This window comes from Calypte anna, chromosome 18, assembly GCF_003957555.1.
Source record: "Calypte anna isolate BGI_N300 chromosome 18, bCalAnn1_v1.p, whole genome shotgun sequence".
Lineage (NCBI taxonomy): Eukaryota > Metazoa > Chordata > Aves > Apodiformes > Trochilidae > Calypte > Calypte anna.
In genome coordinates this window covers 3,729,020-3,748,109 of record NC_044263.1, presented here as the reverse complement: position 1 = coordinate 3,748,109, position 19,090 = coordinate 3,729,020, and the positions used below count along the sequence as shown (strand labels likewise).

General features: G+C 46.2%; 1 protein-coding gene across 3 annotated transcripts in view; it reads left to right on the top strand.

The window, feature by feature from the left end:
• The window catches only part of RHBDL3 (rhomboid like 3), a 55,060-nt gene that overhangs the window by 20,450 nt on the left and 15,520 nt on the right, over positions 1–19,090 (top strand). For 2 of the 3 annotated variants that reach the window (XM_030461842.1, XM_030461841.1), the window contains one exon: positions 17,013–17,171. The exons of the other annotated variant lie outside the window; for it this stretch is intronic. Coding sequence is in view for 1 of the 2 variants with exons in the window: in XM_030461841.1 (XP_030317701.1) it covers positions 17,013–17,171 (159 nt within the window). In the remaining variant the exon portion in view is untranslated. The remainder of the gene's footprint in view (positions 1–17,012; positions 17,172–19,090) is intronic. 3 annotated transcript variants of the gene reach the window in all.

The following is a 19,090-nucleotide window of genomic DNA, read 5'->3' as shown; positions in this document are numbered from 1 at the left end:
AGAAATATCCAGGGTCAAATGATTTCTTTTTTTTCCCCTGAGGCTTCTATGGAGCATTTTTTCTAAGGTGAAGTGCTGGATCCAAGCCTTCCTAACAGGCAGCATCTGTCATGTCAGGGAAAAGCACTCTTTGCTAGTGTCTTCCTTGTTGCCCACAGCCTCTCTGGCTGCTGGTTAACACAGGAGAGTTTGGCTGTGGCAAGTCTGTCATTACTGTAAGCATGTGCAACTCTGCAGGTACTGCATCCACCTTTGACTGATCTGTTCTCATCAGAACATATGCCAGGGTTGGACTGAACAGTGTCTCCATTTTGCAACTTGTGAAATTCACTGTGGTTTGTGATGTTTCTGAGAAGATAATCAAAAGAGCCACATTTGCTGGCTGGGCAGCAGAAATAGAACCAGGGTAATGTAAAACTTCTTCCCCACACTATGGTGTTAAAAAAACCCCTACAAATCACCTAGAAGTACATCAGGGTGCTTGGTTGGGACATCTTGCCTCTGAAGCTAGCTAGTTGTGATTGCAGGGATTTGGAATCTGCTATGGCTTGGTATAAGCCCATCTATCAACTTATAAAAAAGTTTGAAGGACATCAGGCATGTTTCTCAAATAGTTACTGCCCAGTGTTCTTAGGAGTTTTACCTTAAGCTGGTGAACTCAGTGGCATCTTTAGGTATCAGCCACTTTTTGGGTCTTGTGGAAGGCAGTATTGCATTGTGGACTCAAAGCTCTCGTTTCCCCTCCATGCTGGGGAAATACCCAGACTCAGGGTACAAATCATCAAACGAGCAGCAGTTTTGAGCTTGTCCTACACAAGATAGAAATACTGCAGAGCCCAAAGCTGCTTCACAGCTGGGCCACAGCTTCTTCCTTTTTAGTGAGAAGCAGCAGAGAGACTGACTCTGACACTGCTTACATCTGTCTCTGAGGGTGCAGTAGATTTGCCATCCCATGTGTGCTTATGTGTAATACTTTACTGCAGGGCCTAGCAGGGCTAAAAATCTTGCCTGTCTACCTCTGTTCAGCTCCTCCAAGGCACTCAGTGTGGTGAGCAGATCCTGGTTAGATTTGTTCTCCATCTGTCCCTTCCTACCTCATCTTCACTGTTGTTAATTGTTAGCATCTGTCTTGAAAGATTGCCTCTTAGCACAGTGCTGATGGGATCTTTCTACAGAGGATTAAGGCTGCAGTGGATTGACAGGAGACAGTATCCTTGCTGTGGGAAGTTTGCCAACTGTGTGTGGGCTTGGTGCTGCTGCTCTTCCAGTTACTCCAGTTCATGTCAGGACATAGGCAAGAGTCAGTCACAGCTCTGCTGGGGCCAGCTGGCCAGATGTGGCTTTGCTTCACTGTGTGCTGGCTTTGGGAGAGACCCCCTGCACCCAGCTGCTATGTACAGCCTTTGTCAAGACTTTCTGTCTCCTTACATCAGCTGCACCATCCCATGGAGGTGATTTCATACCTGGGCCTTCCACTGTGCAGTCACAGTACTTTAATCAGACATGTGGATGATGATAACAGCATTGTGGGGGGTGCTGGCATTTCTCATTGTATGGTGCTCCCTCAGTGATTAACGTGTCTGTAACTCACACAGGTGACTTCCCGTAGCTTTGCTGTTTCTTTCCTGGCTGCCAGAATGTCATGGGACATACATCTTAGCTTGTGGCAAAAGCACAGCTTCCTTCCCTGGTAAAGGTACTTGGTATGTATTTCCAGTGCCCTGAAGTGTAGCCAATGGCCTTACCAAACTCACAGAATCCAGGCTCTGGGAGCTGATATTTCTTTTTGCTTTATTTGATTTGCTTTCCTATGGAGTCTGTATTTTTTTTTCCCCTGGATGTGCACAGGGAGCAGGGGAGAATCCCTTGGCACTTCAGAAGGTAGGAGTTTCCCCTTACTTTATTGGTCTGATCTGCTCCTAACAAGTCCTTGGAGATCATTGTTGCTCTTTCCCAAAGGTGATGTGTGTGTCCTGCAGTAGGCAAGTGGTATCTGTTACCTTGCAAAGACAGTTTGGGGCCTGGAGGCACAGTTCCTCCTTGCTGCCAGCAGCACAGCTGGTGATGACTTTCTGTTTCCATAGTTAGGACAGACTGGCAGAAACTTTCTGTACTTTGAACCTATCACACCAGGGAGAGTTTCCCTGTGTGTTGGTGCTGCTGCAAAATGTCTTCTTCCAGTCTAAAGGAAAATCTTTATATCTTATCTGTCCCAGACTTTAAATCTCAATGTTAGCCAAGGGAAACCAGCAGAGTTCACAGCAAAGGGCTCAGGTTTTGTGGGCTTCTTGGAGGGAATGTTAAAATATATTCACAGGGTTTAGAAGAATTGTTGGATTTTAATATTTTTTTGTATGAAAATCCCACTGACTGGTATTACCATGTCCCTTTAAGCCACTTGAAATAACATTTCTTTTGCTTCTTTCCCTAAAACTATTTTTATCCTGACTCCCAGGACTGTGCAAGTAGAAATTAAAATGCTTTTTGGTATTTCTTTGCCCGTCCTATCCCTCCTTCATCCCCAGATTCTTTCAACCCTCCTCAGCTCTCCCCCCCTTCCCTCCCCAGCTTGCCTTGAAGGGCTGGGAAAGCCGGGGCTGATGCATTCTGTTGTCTGTCTGATTGTTGTGGGGTTGTGTTTGTGTGGGGAAGGTCACGAGACAAAAAGACCACCAGGCAGGGGTGGGCGGGGGGTGCTCAGTCCCTCTCCATTCAGTCCTTGTGGCTATGGGTGGGAAGAGCCTTGTTTGCATGACAGGATTTCAGGGGGAGATTGCTTTTTGTTTAGGTTTCTTCCATGGCTGCTTCATGGGCCTTGGATGGCTACAACAAAAGTGGAGCTTATATGAGATTCATAGGGCTGAAGCGTGCTGAGGTAACCAAGAGGCAGAGCTGACAGTGCAGGAGTGACTGAGCCAGAGGCAGCTCCTGGGAGCTTGCAGCCTGGACACTGTCACCAATTGCTCTGCGTGTGTGTGGGGTGCTATGGTCACTCCTGGGTCTGGTGGGAGTTGTTCTTGGGTGTCTGAAGGCAGTGGGCTGAGATCCCTAGTTGGATGAAGGCTGCTGTAGTTTTCTGACTGTGAATGAAGGTTGTAATTCAGGGGGACAGCTCCACGGAGCTGCCAGAGTGGCTGTTTCCCTGAGACTTCCAGCCAGGGATTTTATTTGAAGCATCTGCCTCCTTCTTTGCCCATCAGCTCCACACTTCTGGGAACATCCTTGTGTTTAAGCAGTGCTTATTTCCTTAGCATGTCTCTGAGCAGCTGAGGTGCTGTTGCTCAGTTCAGCTCTTCCCTCACTCCCCATCCTAAGAAAGCAGCTCACTCTATATTTACCACTGGTGTACACAAAGGCAAACATTGTCAGGGACTTATTGTAACTGTCCCAATTACCCCAAGTTCATTTGCATAAGGACGTTTACCAGCCTGTGGTAGTGGCTTTGCCTTAGCTGGCTGATACAGGACATTTAGATTTGGGTGGCAGAAAAGAACTGGAACTCCCAGGTTGGGTGTGGGATGGGGAGGAGGGAATAGTTTTGGTCCCTAAGAGCATGGGTGCTCCAGCAGCCTTTCCTAGGAGAGCTCCCAGCTGCTGGCAGCACAAGTCTGCCTGATTCAGTTGTAATAGCTTCCAGTTTCCCAGAGATGCAGATTCAAGGAACCCGAAGCATGCCTGAGCTCCTGGCTGCCCCATCTGAGTAAATCCTTCTCCTGTTGAGTGTCTAGATGTGTTTTTATGTATTTATTTTTAGTAGGTGTTGACCCTGCTTTTGAATGCTTTTTGTCTAAGCAGTGACCTGCCCTGTGTTGTCACCTCCCTCAGGCACTTGTAACCTCTCTTCCTTGTGTTTGGATTTCTTCCAGAGAGCTAGCTGGTCCTGCAGGCAGGCTCTAAAGGGAGAGGAAAGCAGCTGGGATGAAGCACAAGTCAGGAAGCAGGCTGGAATGGTATGATCTCTTGACCCAAAGCAATAGTTAGTGCTGTTAGGGCTTTCTCATGCTGCAGCAGCTGCACAGCACACACTCCTCTCACTGAATTGAAAATTATTCATATTCTCTTTCCCTTCCCCCCAGTGCCATATGTAACATGATCTGCCTGTGCCCAGGCTGGCAGATGGAAAAGCAAGACACTCCCCTGTTTGGTTCCTCCTGGGCTCAACTGGGCTGTGAAGGTGCAGTGTTCCAGCTTTAGCAGAGCAGCCTTTCTGGAGGCTCCTACAGCCCCTCTGCCACTGCCCTGCACAAACACACATTGGTCTCTTCATCTTCCTGCAGACACTCACATATTTGGCCATCTTTTCTTGTTGATTACGGATCTCCCCAAGCTTCACATATGTCCTGGATGTGCTTTGACTTTGACTCTTATCTTAACCCCTCCTTAAAAATCCCCCCTCTAATATTTGGCTATTTCCATTATTTACCAGTTGGTTAATAGGTGGCAATGTAGGAGTGGTTTGTGGAGCTGGAGCACAGGCAGCTCATCTCAGCTATAACAATATTTTAAGCATCCTTGGGTGAATTACTTCACTGCTCTGCCTTAGTTCCCAGTTCATAAAGTGGAACTGTGTCTACTGACCCAACATTAGTGGTACCACTATGAATCATAAAGAGCACTATTTGTCATGTCAAGTGCACTCTGTGCTAGAGACTCAATTGCTAATGGCCAGATCCCAAGTTTCTGTCCTTTATTTTTGGACCTTTCTGAAGTAGATTGGTGATCCAGGCCAGATTTCTCAGGAGTTGCTTTGCTATTTATTTAAGGGGAAAGAAATCCTCACATCTCTTTGCAGATGAGTTGCTGCTTATGCTCTGACTCCAGAATGCTCACATTTTTTTTTTTTTTTTTTTTGCCTAAGATTAACTGCATTGATATTGTTACATTTGCTTGGTGTAAAAAACATCAAAAAAGAAGGGGCAGAACCAGAGTCTCAATTGAAGGCACAGGTGGGACCTTCATGGTTCCTCTAGCAACATTTTAAAAGCCAGTTTTTGTTTGTCTGACTTCTCTGACTTGCTGAAAAAGGAAAATAGGGTCAGGTTTTAGGTTTAAGTTTGGTTTCCTTCCCATTGTGTTTGGTTTTGAGGGCTGTATCCTACCTTCTGCTGGGTTTCTATGACCTCTCATTTCAGCTTGGGGTTTATTTATGAGCAAGCAAAACATGAGCTCCAGACACCAAATTAGCTTTTGAATGGTTGTTCCTGACAAATATGAAAGATTTCTGGCCATGAAGTAAAGGACTATGATTTAAGGCCTTACATTATCCCTTTTAGAGTGAGTCACTATATCTTTTGCTTTGCAGTTGGGAAAATTAGATTTGGCAGAGGATCACAGTGGGGTGTGACTGATAGACCTAAGGGGAGAGAAGATATTTTGGCTTACCTAAACCTGCACACCCAAAAGAGATGGGACAGTATGCAGTTGTCACTTCTGCCAGTGAAGTTCAAGCAATCTATGTCCTTTTATTTTCAGCTGTGAAAAGGGTGGAGGTGAGTAAATAATGATAATTGGTTTTGTTTGCAATTGCCCAGAAGGCTGGGGGAAATTGTTTTTTGTTTCTCTTTGAGCAAAATATGTAGTTTGACTTGAGCTGGACTATCCAGGCACTCTGAACATAAACATAAATGGCTATTTGCCAATGAAACATTTTAAAAATGGTAATTCCCAGTGTTTTGGACTTGTAGAATCTGAGGGAACATTCTTCTAAACAGACAATGCTCAAACCTAAGGAAAATTTACAGGAAAATCTTAGTATGATTGAAATCCTCAATTTTTTGCTTGGAAAAACTTTCGTTTTGAAAAAAGCTGTCCTGACATGACAAATGGGAGGAAAGCCTTGTAAATAACACTGCTGATAAACACTGTTTCTGTGTCATAAGTACAAACTGCGTCTTGTCTCACCTTTAGTGAAGTGTTACACTTGTATCTCTTGGGCTGCTGCTTGGAATTATATGGTACTTCATCCCGACAGCTGTTTCTGTGTCACTGGCTGAGTTTTCTTCCTTTGACAGGGGCTGTCTGGCCTTTGGTACCTGCTGCTCAATTTGCTCTGAGATCATGAGAATTTTTTGAGTGGGAGCAAAGAAAGTGCCCAGTGGTGGAGGGATTACACAGGGGCAGACGATGGTAACACTGTCTGCTCCAGGCAGCTTTTCTGCTCCTGGATTAAAGTTCATGCTGTGTTACTTGTCTCTCTCTAAGGCCTTGTCAAGTCCATGTGGGAAGCTATTCTGCCTGTGCTATTTCACTTTGTATTGCTTAACTGTCCCTCTGCCTCATTTCTCCTCCCTCTTTCCCCTTCCATTCAAGTGGCATCTTTCAGTCTTTCCCATTCATGTCTGTCTGTGCTCTCTGCCCTGTGTAAAACTTCTGTGTCCTCCCTGCCATTCATCACCTCTTGCTCATTCACCTCCCTGCTTGCTTTTCTCCATTCAGATGAGCTTCCTTCCTCTCAGCCAGTCTGGGCTGCTCTCTCCTCCTGCCCCTTCTGCACTCCTCCTTTTGTGTCTTTGCACTCCCTTCTCTGTGACCATCCACCAGTCTGCAGTGTGCTCCTTGAGGATGCTCTGCTAGAAGTTGGCCCCATTTGATGGGCTCATTAATCCCCAGTGGAAGCCTGGTGGGATATTTTTGGATGGATTTAACTCCCTAGTTACTCTGCAGGTGAGAAGATTTTTTTTTCCCCCACTCTCTTCCCACTTCCTGGAGGTGCAGCATGATGCATGAGTAGGAAGAGTCTTGCCCTTTCCTAACCTTTCTTTTCAGTCTGGTTTTCTGTCTCTCCCACCCAGCTTGTTTCCCCTTTGTCTGCAGTGGTTGCTGCTCTCTGGTGATTCTTTTGGAGGTTGTTTTGACTTGCTCATTCCTGAGGAGCCTCACATGAATTCTCTTAATTATGCTCTTTAATTATGGGTGTTGCCTGTGCTTTCCCTGCTTTCTTTTCCTAATCACTGTATCAATGTTGGAATTGTATCAATTTCAACAATTGTATCATATCAAATTGTATAAATTTTGGAAAGCCATCTCTGCACTTGAACGTGTGTTTTAAGTGTTACTTAGAGCTTGTGAATTGCAGTAGCCAGGCCTTGTTTTTTCCAAGTCTCAGCTCAGCCACCACCCTGTGCTTGTGATGCACCTGCCAGAGCCCCCCAGCCTGCTGTGCCCCTGCTCCCCTACAACTCACACCCAGTGTGCAGGCATCACCCCCTCCTTGGGGAGGTGTGTGGGTCTCTGGGCTGCAGTGTGCATGGAGAACTAAGTGGGAGGTCTGTGGGTGCCCATGGGGGGCTTCAGCCTTGAATGGTTGAACTGTATTCAAGTCAGTCTGTTCAAGTGAAAGGGGAATATTGGAGCTTGGGAGGAGTGTGCAGGCTTGGCAGGGGAAGCAGGTGCTCCCTAAAGCATGTGTGAGCCCTGAACACAGGAGAAATCTGTGAGTGGTTCAGCAAAGGAGGCAGAAATGAGGTGGAGGCAGGCAAGGAGAGGGGCTCCATGAGAGAGGGTTTGGCTGACAGGGTGAGTGCTCTGCTGCCTGGGACTCTCTGCTCCTGTTTCCCTGGGCAGTACGAGCCCCTGATACAGCTCAGGCAGGGCCAGGCTCTGCAAGGACTTGTCAGTGTTGTGGGAAAGGAGCCTTTCCCCCAGCAACTGTCTGAAAGAGGGATTTCAAACCATGCTGTTGTACTATTTATTGTGTAACTGGTGAGTGTGTAAAAGGAATTTTCTGTTCACTGTGTTTTGTCTCTGGAGACATTACACCTTGCAGAGCACATTAGCCCAGCCCTGCATTTTATCACCTGCAGGGAGAACTGCTCTGCTCCAGCTGCAAGGCTTGGGCTGGGAACCTGCATGGACAGCACTTCTTCCTGTGAAGTTAGTTGCATTATTCTTCCATGGTCTTTATTAAATCTTGCTTTTATTACATTACTTGCTTTCAAACTTCTGACAAGTTTTGTGTCTGTTTGAAACTGTGGCAAAGACAACTCAAGGAAGACTGTGTCTTGCCTTGCCTCATATACAGTTAGGGCATACAAGAAGCTGAAAATGCAGCTTTATATTTCTGATTTGTGGTTGCCTGTGATGCTTTGGCACTTGGACAAATCTCTTTTACCCTTAAACCAAAGTATATTTGACACAGTAGACACTGCCAAGGTGCAAACACTGCAGATCTTGCCCTTGCAAGATCTTGCCTGGAATCTGCAGCCTGGGAGTCATCCAGAACTGATTGGGATGTATCTCCTAAAAACCAATGGGAACCACATTCCAGCAGCCTGGCTCCTTCCTGCAGTTATAACTTCTGTGATCACTCTGGAAAGATGCAAGCCAGAATTGCTTACTCCCAGGTGTTTAAATGGGAAAAACTCCCAGCTGTGGGCTCCATGTGGAACCAGCCTGTCTGGAGTATTTTTGAGATGGTTATGTGGTTGTTTGCAACACCAGGTGCCTGCAAGGCACTGCAGGGAATCACATGATACCTCTGCCTCTTCTTCTCCAGGCTGACATTATCTTCTGCTCCTGTTTAGAATGGAAAGCAAAGGAATTTCTTTGGTAACTTCTAGTCCCCATGACTGAGCAAAGCCAGATGTAAAATCAGTACAAGTTAAATAGGTTTCCCACCCTGTTTAAAAGGAGTTTTGCTCTGCAGTTGTTATTCTAACCAGAAGTAGGGTTTGAATTCCAGTATGGGTGGGTCATTCTGGTTATGAACTTGTTACACCAGTTGTTAGATGGGATTTTAAAGGCAACTGTTTGGCTTAAGGTTTTCTGAGCCCTAATCACTTGCAGTCAGATCAAAAAGGAACTGGCAGGATCATCTAGTCTCTCATAATGAAGACCAAAAGATTCTGTGAGTGGTCTTCTGCTTGATCTCAGCCATACCTCTTCTCCTAGGAAAATTTGCAATTAAATTGTAAAAATTCTGGTGAAGTTAGGGAGCCTTTTCACTTGTTAATAGGAAAAATAATAAAATTGCTCTAATCTGTAGCTGCCCAGCCTTGACCTCCAACCCCAACATATGGTTATACCTTTGACACAGTGAAGAATCCCTTACTGCCAAATTTTTGTTCCCTTTGTGGTTCTTCTGGACAGTGATCAAGTCATTGCTTAACCTTCCCTCCCATAAACTAATGAATTGAGCTTGTCAGAGGAGCCAGTCAGACTGTACCAGCAGCAAAGTGCCAAACTTGGAGGTAATGTCACCTCATTTGTAAACCTGCAGGTCACATTTCTTTTTGTAAATGCAGTGTTACCTTGAGAGCACTCAGTGTTTTTTGGTGGGTTTTTTTTGCGTTTCTTTTTTTTTTTTCCTCAGAGTGTCTGCTTTTGAAGATGGCATTCCCCATCCTGCAAACTGGTTGGCATTCTTAGCTCCTGGCCATATGGCTTTCTTGTTGTTTTTACTGTAATATGTATTGTTTGCAAGCACCCAGCTTTACCAAAAGACCCAGCTCATGCTTATTAACTTGCTGCTTTAGCTCATCTGTGAGCATGATGCAGACTTATGCTTTTTCCTAAGCCACTAATGATAATTCTGTAGGGATGAGAACAAATTCTCATGGGACCCCATTAGTGGCATCTCCATGTCATGGTAGCTTTCTAGCTTAGATTTATTTTTGAGACCTGTCAGATAGCCAGGCTTTAGCATGTTGAATGTGTGACACCCTGAGTTTGTGTCACACAAGTCCTCAAACTTGAGTCTGATGGTGTCAGATGGGAGACATCAGTTATCCCACTGATCTGCACCAAGTTTGTATCCTCATCCAGATAGAATCAGCTGAACATACTCTACTTTGTAGCCTCTTCTGAATTCTATTAAACCAGTCCTCCTTCAGCCATACATTGCTCAGTGTCAGCCATCTGTTAATTTGCTGGGGGTTGCCACTAGGCTGACACACCTGCTTTGTCCTAGTAAATTCCTGTCCCAGTAAATTCTTGTCCCAGCCCTGCAGTTTTGGGAGTGTTGTGTGTGTGCCTGTCACCTGTTTGGACAGAAGTTTTGGAGCCACAGCTGGAAGGGCTGCATTGCTGATTCAAAGCTGAAAAAAGGCAAAAAGTAGATCTTGGTGTTCTTCCAATGATTCCAAACTTGCAGAAAATCAACATTTGTATTGGCTTTTTATAATCTTTTGGATGAAAGTTACCTTGAGCTGCTGATTCAAGATTATCTAACTTTAGCAGGTGCTGTGTAACATTCTCTGGGACAGAAAGTGTATTATCATCATATGACAGAGAGAATTCATTGGGGTTTTGTCCATATATAGAACAGAAACATTTCAACTCCTCCTGACTCTTTTGTGCTGGTGTCACCTCTACTTTTTCCAGATGAGACCAAAAACCTGTTCTGAATGAGAAGATTTATTCCTCATCTCTACCAGCAGAGACGCTGCTGTGACAGGAGACGTGTCAATAGGAGTGAAAGTTACAGAAATGTCTGTGCGTGTTCTGTTAACCTGGGGGTAAGCAGGGATCTTGTCCACAATCTCAGAAATGTGCACTTTCTGTCCCAGCAGCAACTCTGGAGAATGTTACACAGTACCTGCTAAAGTTAGATAATCTTGAATCAGCAGCTCAAGGTAACTTTCATCCAAAAGATTATAAAAAGCCAATACAAATGTTGATTTTCTGGTTGTTCTCTGGTCAGCACCAGAGCTGGGCTGGTGATGTACAATGAATGACTTGCCAGTCTGGGCCATAACCTGCTCAGCCTGTCACTGCAGCTGAGGACACCTGTCCAGAGGAAAGTGCAAGGTGCCCAGGGTTGGATCAAGATTAAAAACTGTATTTCCACCTAAAAGAAAACCCACTACTTTTTGGAGTGCCTCAGCTTCTCTCCATTAGTCTTAATGCACTTACATAAATAATAAAACAGGAAGAAGGAGACCTGGAGAAGGCTGAGTCTATAAACATATCTCTCTGCATTAAGCCTGGTGGCATAATGGAGGGCATCTCCTGCCATCCATGCTGTCTCATTAATCATGTAATTATCTCTCTCACTTGCAGTGCTGCATCTCCTTCCTTGTCAGTGCTGCTGATAATAGAGCTTCTATTTACCCTGGCTTCTTTCTGGGGAGCAGCTTTGGTTTCAAAGCCAGCACAGTGGCATATTTTGAATAATTTAGTTCTGGGTGGCTTGAACACTGTGTGTAATTCCCCAGCTGAGACTGGAGGCTGATTCCTGGGAGTGTCCTGCCAGGAGGCTGATCTGGAGAGAGAGAGAGGCCATGGTTGTTGTCGTGACAGCAGAGGACTGAAATCTGGCCCAGCAGGCTGTGTGCATGCAGCTCAGCTCTGCCTTCCTGGTCTTTTAACAAGGGCTTGCAGCATAAAAACCCACAGGCAGAGGAAGGATAATGGAGAGAGCTGCATTAAAAATGTGTATGGAGATGTAAAGCTGGATCTGAGGACCTGGCTGGGTGTGATAGGCTTCCCTAGCAAGCTGTAGGTCAGAAATTCCTGGGATCTCCAAATTCAGGATTTGCTTGGCCTATGGTGCCTGGGCAGGTCTGTGCTCTCTGCCTGCAGCTTTCCAGGGAGCAGGTCTGTCTGGGGCCCTGCTGGCTGGGTTAGGGAGAGTATATCTTGTATATCCTCTGTGCTTAAATGCAATCTGGCTTTTGAGAGCTGGGTGGTGCTTCCAGGGCTCAGGTTCAGCTCAGGTCAAAGCAATCTAACATGTGCTAAAAGTCCTGCTGGACAGCCCTTAATCACTTTATATTGTCTGGGCAGTGGTGGGTGAATTTATTTCTTACAGGGCAAGGGAGTGTGGTCGCTGCAGCCAGCACTAAGGTTTTACTACAGGTGTTCAGGCAACTCAGATTGGGGGTGACTTCTCATGGTGAGGAGCTGGGTTTTGAGGTGGAGGGGCATGACCTCACCTTTGACTGGCCTTCCTCTCTTCTGGGTCAGGGCTTCTGCTCTCACACACACCACTGTTGGAAGAGAGAGCAGCATCTTTAAGTTGCTCAGAAGATTGTCACTACCAGGTAGTGATGGAACTGTTAAAACAACCCCTGCTTTTTGCCCTTTAATTTGGATTATAAGGCAGACTTTCATCTTCTGCTTTGTCATTCCTTTAATCTTCATCAAAGCAACAAATGCTACATTAATTTTTGCCACTTCACTGGGTTTGTGGTGCTTTTTTTTTAAAAAAAAAAAAAGCAACAAATAAACAAAAAAACCCTTCCCACAAATTCACAGCATGACCCCAGAGACAATGAAAATGTAGAGAATGGGCTCTGAAATGTGACTGTCTTGAAGAGTTTCAGTGTCTGTCTGAAATGTCTTTTCACAGCTGTGACTTTGGAGTCTGTCAGTTCCATGTATTGACTTGGAGACTCTTGATTTAACTCCAGCACAAGCCTTGAGACTGGAGTTGGTCTGGTTGTTCCCAAAGCTTGTTAGCATCCCTGAACTGCAGAGTCTGTGCCATCTAATGGTCTGGGTTCTAATCCAGCAAAACTCAGGGAGGTTTCTGAAACCCTTGGAGATGAACAGATTTTGCACATGATTGACTCCCCCTTTCCAGTGCCAGTCATGGAAAAGGGCCTAACATGTGAAGAAGACTAACACCTACCACTGATGGCTCCTTTCTGCTGGGAAATAAGATTTCCATAATGGGGTGGGCAAGCTAAAACTCAGGCCCATTTATTTCCAGAATGTTCTTCCTAGTCTGGAGCACTGCTGGGGTCAGTGCCACGAAACCTGACTGCTGGACAGCCTCTCCCAGAAGTGAAGTTGCCCCTGGGCCATGGAATAAGTCAGGTTTGAAGGGGCTGATGCAAGTTAAAGCCAACTTCCAAATTAGATGAAGTTGCTTGGAGCCTTGCCCATTGCAAAGACAACTCATGGCTTGGGTGATGCCTCCTCTTCATGCCAAGACAAGGGGAAACCATGGGTGGTAGCAAATTCTCTCTTGCTGTGACAGTCTGCAGCCCTCCAGCCAGGCAAGGATCCTCACGTTGTGCTGAGCTCAGCTGTGGGCTCTCCAGCTGCTCTGATGCCCCAGAAGGCTCTTGGCCATGGGGAGAGGAGCAGCTGGCTGCACGATGGGAAATGTCTGAGTTTTCCCAAGATACCCATTGTCTGTCTGCAGCACCAGCCTCCACCCTACTTGCTCACTGAGCCGTGGCTGATGTGTCTTTAATTAAAGAGAAGGAACAAATTGAGATTTCATTTTCCTGTTTCTATCAGAGTGTGCAGGATCCCCTCCCCTTTTTTTTTTGTTTCTTGTAGTTTTGCCATGGGGTCTTTAGTTTCTTGAGTGTCTGTTCTAAAATAAGGAAGAAATAGGAAAAAAATAGCTTGTTTTGGTCCAGGGAATTAAGATCCTGGGTCAGATGGCTGCTGTGGTCATTAACATATTTACGTTTTTTTCTTAAGAGCCTGGTTGAGGATCAAGGGAGTTAAGGATGATTGTCATTGAAATGTGGGGGAAACCTTGCATGAAATTGCCGTTAGTGTCCTATTGTCTGGGGAGGTGAGGGGGGGCAAATGGCCTTCCTGATCCCTGCACCAGTTCTGTGGGGTTTGTCAGCCCGAGGAGATGGGCAGCGGTTCCTCCACTGAAGGAAGGCACTTTGCTGATTTAGCTGAGGGGCTTTGCCTGGGGAGCACTCCCCTGGGGCTCAGCCAGGCTGCTGCCCACTGCCCATCTTCTGTCCTCTCAGTCAGACAGAGGTGCTCGGCTGGGTTTGAGGGACAACTGGCCCTAAACGGGATCATCATGGATAAAAACATGAAGCATCTAGCAAAGGTCAGTTGCCTCTTTTATAATTGATGAACTGGAGTGTTTTGAAGTTGCTGTCACATGCTGGGTTTGCCACATGTGAGGACACAGGTTCTGCAGGACTAGCTCAACCCCTTGATTTTTGTGGCTAGCAATGATGTCAGAAAACAGGGTTTGAGGCAGTTTGAGATGCTGGTGTGTGGTCATAGATGAGATTTTTTTATATGCTGAAAAAAAATTGTTTAAACATAAACAAGTCAACTCCCTTAGAGATGGGGTTTACTGTAAAACATTCTGCTCCAGGTTTTGGAGCAGTGGTCAGCCCTGCTCTGCAGCCCTTTTTAGTTCAGTTGTTCATTGTTCCCCTCCTACTCCTTCATGCTGTTCAGATTCATTATTTTAATTCAAACCTATTTCTAATTAGTATTATTAACTTAGTGCTCAAAAGAAAACTCTACATAGTAATGTGGAAGAGAACAGGCTCCCTAGCAGGTTTACAGCACTGAAAATAGGAGCAATCTTCTGCCATTACTTTGATTTTGGTGTTATGGACAGCAAGACAGTGAGCTGAAGCAGGAATGCTGGTGCCTATTGGGGCGAGAGAGAAGCATCCTTGGATAGAGACTCATCCAGAGCCAGCAGACAGGCTTTGCAGCTCCCTGTCCACTGGGAAGGCAAACAAACAGTAACAGGCATGGACAGCACTGTCCTGAGTGGCAGGATTGCCAGTGAGTCAGGAGTCATTAATGTGTCCTTGTGGTCTGCTGTGAAGCTCTGATGATGTTCTGTGATTCCTGTTCTTGGTTACAAAACCTTTCTTTTTGGAATACTCTAAGGCAGAAGAAAGTTTAGGAAAACTGGTTTGAGATCTGAGCAGCTCTTTTGTGCTGAGTGAGTTCTGTGCTTCAGCTCTGTATCTCTGCTGCCCTTTGAAGGAACAACCACATTCCCTGTGTCTGTGGCCATTGGTTTTTCCTACAAGAAAAATGATGAGCACAGGGAGTGGCCCACACTTCAGTCACTGACCCTGGCCCTCAAAGTAGGGAGGCATTTAAGCCTTCAAGGAGAAAAAGGTTTTCTCCTAGACGAGATAGGTTCTGACATCTAAAATGTCAAGATATGGTTTAAAAGTGGTGCAGTTGAGTAAGATGCTGGTTAGGTCAAATGTGTTCATCCTTGTTTCCTGAAAAAGCAGGATCTATGGGACTAAAGGTGTTAGATCCATTCACTGAATGACTCCTCTCCCAGCTTCTGCAAATTCCCTTGAGAAAGGTTATCTCAGGTATTATGCTAATAATACTTTCCTGGGTATTTTTGCCTCTGGGATTGTGCAGTGCACACTTAGGCTGCTTTGGGAGTCCCAGCAAGAGCCAAAAACCATCAGAGCTGGGTCTGAGTGGAGGAGTAGATTTTGAATTGGAAGGGAGTGGATTTCAGGGTTGGTTTTAGAATTTGATCTGTCAGCTCAAAGCATCAGAGTGGGCTGATGGGAGTCGAGGAGCTAAACTTCTCCAGGGATTAATATTAAGCCCTTGTTTAACAGTAAACAGCTGATGAAATCCACCTTTGGCTCTGAGTGCCAGCTGTCAGGAAGGTACATCCAGGCCACCTCACAAGGGCAGAACAAACCTTGGCAGAGGATGGGGGAGAGTGCTCAGCTCTGGCTGCAATCCACTGGCCCCAGCAGCCTCTTCAGAGGTGCTGCTGCTTTGCCAAAATAGCAGAGCAGCCCTTGTCAAGCAAGGGACAGACAGCTCCTCAACAAAGCAGGCAGTGCCAGCAGGGTCCCCAGGAGCAGCAGGACAAGAGTGCTCAGGTCAGAAGGAGACAGAACCAGAGACAGAGCTGGATCCTCACACGTGGGCACTGAATGCTCTAAACAAGCTGCCTGAGACTGGTCTGGTTTCTGGCTTCTCTGTTTGCTGCAGGGCAGTGCCAGCCCTGCCACTGGCAAGCTGCATCCCCTGGCAAACTGTGTCCTGTGCCACATCCCCCCCTCACCTCCTCCTTGCCAAGGCAGCCTCTACTCCACCGCCTCTGATCAAAGGCCCCGGCGCCTGTTCAGCTTTTGTTCTCTGTTAGGAAAGAGTGAGGGTTGTCAGGACCTTTCTGGCTCTGCCAAGGCCTTTTATGTCCCAAATGTTTTAATGAAAAGACTCCCTCCTGACCACCCTGCCCTCTGACAGCCATTGAATCCAGCCAACAAGCTTGATATCATTATCTACAAAAGGAGGCCAGTGAGCACCAGGGTCCTCACAGCCAAGTTTGGGAAATCAAAGGCAAATCTCCCAGCAACAGAGAGCTGGCAGAGATCAGTCTGCATCACAGCCAGTGCAGGCTGGTCTGGCAGCTTGTGTCCACTGGTTTTCAAAGCACAAAAGAAACGTGCTTGGCACAGTGCCAGCACTGGCTTTGTTGGGGCTGGGGGTTTGCCTGCCTGTGAGCTGGCAGCCCCTTGCAGAGTGCCCTGGGGAGCTCAGAGTGGGTCAGAGGCTTCTGGAAGCAGCCATAAGTTTGAACAGCCATGCAAAGCTGTCTCTTTTTGGTCAGTGGCATTTGTAGGAAAGGCTGTTTTCTGAAGGAAAGCAGCGATGGTTTTAGTCAAAGTGGGATTAACTCCAAATCTCACCTGGGACTTTCCTTCTAATGACTCTGCTTTATGTTCTGAAAAAGCATGTGGCTGCCTTGTCACATCCAGTTTGATACAATGTTCATCTGCTTTGTTCCCTCTCCCCAGACTTTTCTTTCCAATCTATCTTAAAATAGAGAGTTTTTCAGCAGTGAAAGCTCTTTCCATTCTGAAGACATCTGTGGAGGTGATCTGGAAAGGTGACTGTCAGAAACACTGAGCACAAAAAGGGCTTGAGGAGGGATGGTATATTCCTGTGTTAAAATTGTGTTAGGAAATACAGGAGTAAATCTGTTTTCTGTGCAGTTTCTCTCTCAGGATGCTTGATAGTCCAGATAGAGGGAGTATAAAAAACAGATGGAAGAAATGATGCAGAAGGAAGAAAGGTGATGGGAGCTGACCTAGTTGAAGCTTGGGTGAAGATGGGATGGTGGTGTGGATGATGATGCCTGGGTTCCTCCCTTTCTCAAGGAGGGTGCTTTGCAGTCCATGGACAGTGTAAGGAAGCTGGAGATGGGGTGGTTGCAGGGCAATGCAACACCAAGCTTAGGGAAGCCCCAGGTGTTCCTGAGGGTCTGCAGCAAGTGATGAATGCACAGGAGGCCAGAGTTGTGTGTGATGTGCAATGGTTAATTGTGGCACTTTCCCCTCCTGTCCCAGTTTGATCCTGACAACACTGGTTACATCAGCACCGAGAAGTTTCGCTCCCTTCTCCAGAGGCACGGCTCAGAGCTCGACCCCCACAAGCTGGAGGTGCTGCTGGCCCTGGCAGACAGCAACTCCGAGGGGAGGATCTGCTACCAGGACTTCGTCAACCTGGTGAGTGCTCTGGCTGGCAGGGGCTGGCAGGCCTCAGAACAGGACAGGTATCCTCTGTCAGCACCACTCTTGGCTATGTCCCTGCATCACACTGCACAGGCTTCCCAGAGCATTCAGTGGTGAGTGAACTCCCAAGCAAAGAGCCAAATTGCTGCTGTTTTTTTCCAGGGAAGCAAAACTTGCATGGGAAGGGACTGGGAGCTGTTGTAAGAGGAGCTTGAAACAATGGCTGCTGCTAGTTCAGAGGCTTTTGCTTTCACTATCAGTTGGCAGCTGTCATAAGGAGACATTTGTTTTCAAGCAGAGGTCTGCCAGTCTGGATGTCTCCTGATTTATCCTGAGATTTCACCACTTCCAGACAAAAATATATAGATAATATGTTCACTTGCTGACTGGAGTCATATTGTAATGTTGGAGGCATCAACAGCAACAGGGATAAAGTGTTTCTAGGTCATGTTCATTTTATCACAGGTGAGCTGTCTCAGACTGCATGAGTCATGATTTGGATGCCTCACTATCTCTACTAACGAGGCAATTAGTGAAGGCATCTCTCTGTTTCTTGTCAAGGCAGTCTGGTGAGTCAATGCAGATGTAGACATGTGCTGCTAGACGCCCAGAATGGCCTAGAAATGTTGTTTGCAAGAGACCAAATACCCTGTCAAGTGGCCATTTCAGTGTCTTTGCCCTGCTCCTGCTCTGTCATTCCCCACCTGAGTCCCAGCAAATTCAGTTCAGCAGTAAGAGTCAGTGAGCAATGAAAGTCAGTGGTGTCTCTAAGGTTTTGCTGGAAATCTGGATGTGTTCTTGATGCAAAGTGTAATAGTTTGTATCTCTGGGTGATCCTGCAGCTGACATGGGGATTTGATCCCTCCATTTGTCATGTTCAATGAAATAAATCCATTGTATCCAATCAAGCTGTCCTGTTAGCCATGTATTTAGGCACACAGTAAAATAAATGTAGCAACCATTAAATCACAGTGACTGGGGAGGTTTCCTCAGCTCCAGCTTAATGAACAGTGTGGTCATTAGTACTCTGTCAGCAGAGTATTTGTAGTAACAGCAATTTGTTCTACGTTTTGGTGTATTCAAAGCACCATGCAAGCATTCACTAGTTGAGCTGCACAAGAGTTAGGTAGCATAAAGAAGTATAATCTAATTTCTTATACAGAAATGATGGCCTGGGGCCAGCCAACACATTGGCAACAAGCTCAGGAATAGAACCAGATTTTTTATTCTCTCCTTGCTCCACTGGCCTCTGGAGCAGCACAAGCAAATGAGAGGCAGGTGAGAGGTGAAAGGCTTGGACATTCTCCTCCTTTGTGGAGATCATGCCAGTTCACACCCATGTGATGTGATTTTGGCAAAATGGCAGATTTCCTTCACTACTATTGAATGACTCCTGTAAAGAAACCATTGATTTTTCTGTCATCAGTCTCTCTATCCTCATCTGCCTATTCTTCACTTTCTAGTCAACAGGCAATGAAAATGCCAGCACATTAAACTACTTACAAATGGCATCTCCTCACTCCTCTTCTAGTTGCTGTTGATTTCCAACAGCCAAACTCAGTGCCCCTTCCCTTGGAGAGGCCTTGAGGGGAGGGAATGGGACTGAGGATCAAAAGTGCAGTTGTCAAACAGAGGTGTGGAAAGGAGGAGATTGTGTATCTCACAACCAGCTTTTGGTGAACCCCTTCTGCTGCTACATTAGCTCCCTGTTGCCTCCTGCTCTCATTCCAGCCTGCTTTTCCATTGTTTTCTGAGGTTTCAAAAGTAGCTGGTTATATTTCTCTTAAGACATTTTTCAATAATGCATGGCTGGAAGCCATCTGTTCTTATTAGCCACTTCCATGACAAAAGCAAGGCTTGGTTCTGTCCCCTGTGGGGACACTCTGTGCCTGGAGGCTTTTCATGGCCATCCT